This window comes from Hydra vulgaris, chromosome 09, assembly GCF_038396675.1.
Source record: "Hydra vulgaris chromosome 09, alternate assembly HydraT2T_AEP".
NCBI lineage: Eukaryota > Metazoa > Cnidaria > Hydrozoa > Anthoathecata > Hydridae > Hydra > Hydra vulgaris.
In genome coordinates this window covers 20,010,057-20,017,350 of record NC_088928.1, presented here as the reverse complement: position 1 = coordinate 20,017,350, position 7,294 = coordinate 20,010,057, and the positions used below count along the sequence as shown (strand labels likewise).

The following is a 7,294-nucleotide window of genomic DNA, read 5'->3' as shown; positions in this document are numbered from 1 at the left end:
TAATATAACGTTGACAACCAATGTTGTGCTAATGCAACTCGCAATATTGTTTTAACGTTTTACTCACGTTGTTTTCAATCTTTTTTATTTATTTTTATTAAATATTTGTTTACAAAAAAATATTTACTGTTCAATAAACAATTAAATAAAGTTCGCTTCTTTTGTAACACTTTCATGTGTAAATAACCAATTTTTGGACACTTTTACAAGTTTAAGGAGCTCTTTTTTAAAAATTTAAAAGAATTTTGGGGCTCTCATGACAGATTTTTTTTTGAGCTAGGGGATAAGGGGAGGGGGTTTCGACCCACAAGCAACGCGACTGTGCGTATCCTGTCCACCTTTTTCCATATCTTTACAGTTGATGGTAAAAAGTGTTGATTAAGGACGATGTTTTTTTAAATTAATAAGGAACAATGTTGATGTGTTCTTAAAACTGGATTTTTTTAAGAAGTAATTTTTTTTCCTTTTAAGCATCAGCTTTCCAAAATTTATAATTAAAATCTATTCAGAGTTTGCAGTTTCACGTAACACTTGAGAGCCGGTTCAATAGAACATTAATTTATCTGCAGTTAAATCCACATTGAAGACAAAAAAAATTTCCTGATTAAAAACATGCTTAAGCTTTACAACTGATTTGTTTTCTTTTTTATATGTCGGTTCATGTAATTTTTTGGGCGAAGAAAGTGTTGGAATTGTTAGAGATGAAAATTTCTGGAAGGTTTCCGAGAAAATTTGCTCAAAATTTTCGGAGTATTTTCAAAAATTTTTACTGAAATAAGCCTATATACTTTTATAAAAATCATTACTTTGTTTGAAAAATATGCCGTTGATCTCTATAGTTTTTAGGTGCTCTTTAAATATTTAAAGGCAAATACAAAATTATAACGAGCCATCAATCGGTTTCAATGTTATTAACATTTCAGCTAATGTTTTGCCAGCATATTTAAAAATTTCTCTTTTTACCTTAAGTAAGTTGTCTTTTCAGAATCGTACAAATGCGATCCATAAGACTTGTGAGACAAAGTTAGTTTTAAAAGCTGGCGTGAAAATGAAGCTATTCCTCATTCATTTAGATTGAAAGCACTTCTGTGTGGTGCATTTATGGCAATTATCAAAGAATCTAAAAAAAAAAATGTGCGGAAGGTATGAATGATCCATTCTTTTTTTTTAAACCTAGGGTCAAAACTTTATGAAGATCTAAGCCAGAATAACTTCATGAAGATAAGTATTATGAGGATGATTTATGAGGACCTAAAATGAGTCTTTTAAGAATAGACAAGCATCTGTTGTGTAGGAATTTTTTGTGTAGTATGACTTGACTTTCCTTTTTTATTCGAAAATCTGGGTCATTTATAACCTAACTCCATAAAATATTGTGTTTTTTTCGCTGTTGTTTTTTTGGCTCAGGTGGCCTCGCATTTTTTTTTCTTAGTACAAAAATAATTTCTTAGTACAATATAAAAAAATTTTCTTATTACAATAAATATAAACAACGAAACTCATTTATTAAAATTCAATATAATGTATGCGTACAGTATTTTTATAAACAGTATTTTTATAAAATATTCAACTTTACATATACATCTATTATTATGTATGTAGCAATTTTTTTTTGCGTTATACATAATGCCTATCAACCATATGAAAGAGTATGCGGTTTCTAGTCTCATATACATTGACAATGACTGTGACAAATATATCTTTGCCCATATACACCTACACGTCTCAAAGGCTTTTTCTGTTTTTCCCTCCTCCTAACTGAATGACTTTTTGTTTGTTTGTTTATTTATTTATATAATATTGTCTTTACATTTTTACTGTTGCACAAGACATAATCTGAGCAGTGATGGGATGTTATGCTGGTTCCGGGTATTTGTTGTAGCGGTTTCTCTTTGAGCCATAGATCAGTGTTTATTCCATGTATAGGTGTTTTATCCATTGTGGATTCGATGAAGTATGACTACATTTGCTAACAGTTATTGACAATAGTCCCATAAACGGGGCTGCCCCCTCCCTGGGAATATCCTTGGTGAGTTGGTGAAGTCTAAAGTTGGAGACTCTCCTTGCATTGCTGTTAAAGCCATCTTGGGTTCTTTGATTTACGACTGGCACTTCCCTTATTATTGTTATGGCTTTTATATTCACTCCTTACGCTGGCTTTTGATTAGACTCGACGTTACAGAACTTACAACAAAGACTGATTTTTCTTTTACTAATTTATCACATTTAGGGTAGATTAGGGTAATATGAGCACCTTGGTAATATGAGCATACTTAAAGATTTCTTAGATGTAAGCAGTGAAGTTAAAGTTGCTATGTATTTTTTGAATCGACTTTATGTAGTGATTACAGGAACCAGTGCAATTAGCGTAAATCTATATGAAGTAATTAGCGGGTATCATCTAATTAAAACGCTGTTAAATTTTTTGCTTTTTTAAAATAATATCATCACGCATGAATATGTCTGTGGCGCGAAATTTTGGTGCTAAAATAATGAAATTAATTTTTTTATAAAAAAAAATATGTTAGCTAAATATCCAATCCTTTTTGGCTTGAAAAACAATGCATAGAACTATTAAGTTTTGACTTTATTTAAAGATGCCATTTTTGTGTAATATGAGCATGCTCAAATTACCCAGTGATTTTCATTGAAATTACCTAGTTTAAAGTCCTAAAAAAGCAGTGGTTTTAATTGGTTTTTTGAATAAAAATAAAATATAGTAAAAATTTTTAATATTTTAACAATACTAAATATTTTTCTGTAATTTAAATTCAAAAAAATGAAATTTTTATCGTTCAAAGGTTTGAGTTGATAAAATTGAAAAAATTACGAACAATTTTTTTTTCTTTTTTTCTTACGGAAAACATAGTAGTATTGTTTCAACAAAAAGTGGCTTAAAATTTGATTTTTTAATGATAAGTTTTGTTAAAAACAAATCATTACATTCCAAAAATTAGTTCTAATTGTCAGGTTGGTATTTTTTTACAAAATTAATCTTTTTTTTTGAGCTAATTTAAAGTGCTCATATTACCAAGTGGTCTGGGTAATATGAGCATTTTTGTGACGTTTTTAAAACCTCTGTGTTTTTAAGAAAAAATTTCAGGTGCCCAAATATCTGAGTGGATCATGAGAAGGGATCCCTAAATATTGTTTATTCGCAAAAATTTTGGATCCAGCTTAATTATTTTTGAAATTATTCCAATTTTTGCTTAAGGTGCTCATAATACCCTAATCTACCCTACATACTATTTTTATTATTTTACATTAATGTTTTCATGAGGACGCTTGTTCCTTCCTTCTGACTTTGAGTCTTTATGCATTTTATGAGTTGAGTTCTTTATGTACATTTTAATATACAAAATCCTGGTACGTTTTTGGTTTTATATTGAAAAGATTTGTGGTTTCTGTAGTATCATATTTGTTTGACGTCGCTATGCCATTTTTGTTTTTGTGAGCACTTTAATGTCTTCATTAACGATCTTTTTATTTTTCCTGACAACAATTTTGTTTTTAGTTTCTCGTTTGTTATAGTTTGTTATATTGCTATAGCTATAGTATGATTGTTGTTGGTATAAAAAATGTTGTTTTTTGATTGTGTACGAGTTACAATTTTTTGGTATAATGTAAATAATAAATGATGTAAAAAACCAAATTAAAAACTCATAAAAATTTTCAAATTAAAACTCATAAAAAACTATTTACGTTCCACTGTGGGTCAAGACCGCTTATCTGCATTAGCTTTAATTTCCATTGAAAATAAAATAAGTCGGTCCTTGGACTGTTCTGATTTAATTGATGAGTTTGCGTCTTTAAAAGTCAGAAATGTTAAGTTTTTAGTCAATGTAATCGATCCTCCTAAAATCTGCGAAAAAAATAAAATCGCATTTTGAGTAGTCTTATTAGTGCATCTTCATCCAAAATAAAAAAAATACTTAATGTACATTTAAAACCTATGTGCGTTTTTTGCTTCGTTACGTTCTAATAAATATCCAAAACACAATAGAACACAAGAATTAAAAACTCAACTAATATAATAGAAAACTTGCCTATGGCCTCGCATATGGTAAATTCGCCACTGTATAGTAGTAATCACAGATTGGTCAACTGTTATTTGTGAATCTAAGAGAAAAGGTCTGTTGATTCCTTTAGATAAGGATTGCCAAGTTGCTTAAACGTTTAAATTGAATTATTTTTATTACTTAAAACTTTTTTGGAAAAGTTGATGTTTGTTCGTGGTAAACTAATTATTGCATTTGTTTGATTTGTTAAGGTTGGTATACAAACTACTGGCATAACTGTTGAATTGTAGAAGTTCAGAAATCGTCTGCGCAGCTTGCTGAAATACACATATTTGGACTATCCAAGATTATTCGCATCTAGGCTAAAAGTGAGTCTGGAATAGAGTTTTTGGCATTTTTCACCAAAGGATCCTTATGTTTCTTTGCATTATTTGCATCTCTTCATATTATTCTTGCCGCAAAAGCAACAACAATCACTTTATCTTTATAATCTTATCTGCAAGTTTTTTTCTGACTCCTTCTAAAAATTTTTCAAAAACCATATATACATTTTCTTTACATCATTACTATTGGTTCAAAGTTGGGGAACATTAGCTCGCAGATGTAAAATTTACCCAAATAAGCTGATTTTAAAATAGGAATAAATCTTATAAATTATGTAAATCTTTTACATATCCAATAAACTTCACTAAGGAAATGCATTTGATTTATTTGTGTATGTTATGTAACACTGTATAATGAAAATACCAAAATTTTTGGGTCATATTTTGCGAAATAATATTTGTTGTTTCTACTGTTTCAATTCTATTTAAGTATAAATTTACGGCTTATATTTTCATTCACACGAGAATTCCTTCTGACGGAAATAATGTCAAAAGAAGATGAAGTGTTGCAACCATTAATACTTGCTTAATGAGAATTATTCGTTAATAAATTTTCAAAGAGAATTAAAGTGTTGCAATTATTACATCATGGAAGTTAAGAAAATTCATCAAAATATTTCTCAACACGGTCGTTTTTAGTCAAAAATGACGACCTCACAGTAATCTGATTACTTGACCCCAACCATTGAGATTACAACACATAATCGTGTGGATATAGACGCCCTACAGGTATCCTATGGACTTAAGACGTTTTATTGCGCCCGATAGAGTGTGAGGGTGTTTTACGGGCGTCTTTCTCTGTTGGGAAGAAGGAAAACTTGATGAATTTTTGCAGTACGTTTCCACTCGAAATGATTGCCCAAATAAAATTATACAATTAGTTAACAGCTGTCCAAAAAGAATTTTCTGTAGCAATCACTACAAAGGAAGTTATCTTTTTATTTGTTACATTTTATTTATTACATTGATATTTTCTACAAAATTTTTCAAAAGCTTTTATTTATAAAAAAAAACCGTTACAAAATTCGACCGCCTTTTGCGACAAATACATTGGTAAATTTAAACTTTCCGCAATTTTGAAATTCTAAAATACTATAGAACTAAATCAATTCACTTGTGACGTCACAAATTTTAAAATTCACCCACCACCACCTTTCTACAAATTTATGTTCTCCTCTTCCTCCCTAAACGTGACGCAATCTGCGAACGATCATGACAACTTAAAGATTTTTCATTGAACGGTTTTGAAAAATCTAAAGCTCGATTAAGAAAGGCACACACCTCCCCCTCTTCCAGGAATACCGAATACACTCGAACATTGTAATTTCTAAAAAATGTCAAGCCAGTCACAAATTAATGTTGTTCTAGGATCTCAATGGGGAGACGAAGGAAAGGGAAAGATAGTAGATGTGCTTTCTGGAAAGGCTGATGTTGTTTGTAGATGTCAGGTAATCCTTTTTGATGTTTTTCAAAACGTACAAAGAGAAAAAGGTCAAAATTTAAGCTTTATCTCGATTTATGTTTTAAATCTAAAAATATATAATAGATTTTACTATTAAGTCTGATAATTAACATTTGTTTAAATGAAAAGTTTTTATTATTTTGATAACTCTTTATTTTGAAATAAAGTAAACTAATAGAGATATTAATAAAGATAACTGATGCTATTAGTATATTAGTTATCTATGGAATATTAGTTACCTTTATTATACTTAGTTATTAGTAATATCTAAGCTAAAGCTATTGGTACTAGTTATCTTATATAATGATAACATGGTCATGATATTGTCACCCTATTGAAAACTACTAATTATCAATTGCTATTACTGCTGAAAACTCTAGTAATTCAATTTAAACTGTGGCAAAGTTCAAATACAAAAAGCAGAAAATTTCTGAAAAATTTCAGCAATATTTTTAAAAGAATAATTTTATTTTTTTAAATCTTATTTTCTTTTAGGTGAGCAATTTAAAATCATATTACAATTTAATTAACTTGAGTGTTTTATAATGAAAAGATTCCAATAATATTAATAGTAACTATTGATAATAATATAGTATTTTAAATTGCAAACAAATACATGGAGCTCTTATTTAAAACTGATGGGTTTTTATGTTAGGTTTAGCGTTTGCTGCCATTTCTTGTATGGGCGTCTATTTTTTAAATAATTAGATTTTAGAATTTTCAATTTCAAAGTAAAACTTAATTAACTTATTAGCCTTATTCTTTGAAAAAAAAATCTCTTCATTAAAATCTATCTATGAACTAAGGTGATCCCAAATTTAATTTACTTTTTTTTGTATAACAAGTTCTTTACCATCATTATGTGATGATAATAATATGATGATAGAAGATTCCTTTAATTAAAATATTTCTGAAAATATAACATAATACAACATGCATGTATGTCTTGCATGCATGCAAGTCAAGCATGGTTCTGCATTAGAGACAATTAACTGCCATGACAATTAACTTTTTTTTGTGAAGAAATAAATTTTTAAAATTTTACAAGATATTCACAAAGTAACATAGTCATCAAATAAATCTAAACAAGTTAATAAATTAAGAAATATTAGGGTAAGATTGGATTGCCAAACCTTATACAACTTACCTTAGAATAAGATTTAAGAAAACTTAACAGTCTCTAACAGTCAAAACAAGTAAGAGCCCCTCCTCCTCACACACTCATGATGCCTACTTGCGCTGGCCCTGCCAGTAGCCAGAAAAAAATATTTTAAGTTTACATATTCTATTTAACTACTTTATGTACTTAAAGTAAAGCAGGCATTTGTACACTTGATTTCTAACAAAGACTGGTATGAGTAAAGAGTTTTAGTACTCATTTTTCAAGGTACAAATTTCAACAAGATTGAAAAGTTGTGGTGATCAATAAT

The 7,294-nt window shown here is 29.0% G+C and overlaps 1 protein-coding gene across 1 annotated transcript in view; it reads left to right on the top strand.

The window, feature by feature from the left end:
• Nucleotides 1-5,592: 5,592 nt before the first annotated feature.
• The window catches only part of LOC100214324 (adenylosuccinate synthetase), a 44,677-nt gene continuing 42,975 nt past the window's right edge, over nt 5,593-7,294 (top strand). Inside the window, exon 1 of the mRNA XM_065804996.1 lies at nt 5,593-5,850. Within this exon, the coding sequence (XP_065661068.1) occupies nt 5,737-5,850 (114 nt within the window). The 5' untranslated portion in view covers nt 5,593-5,736. The remainder of the gene's footprint in view (nt 5,851-7,294) is intronic.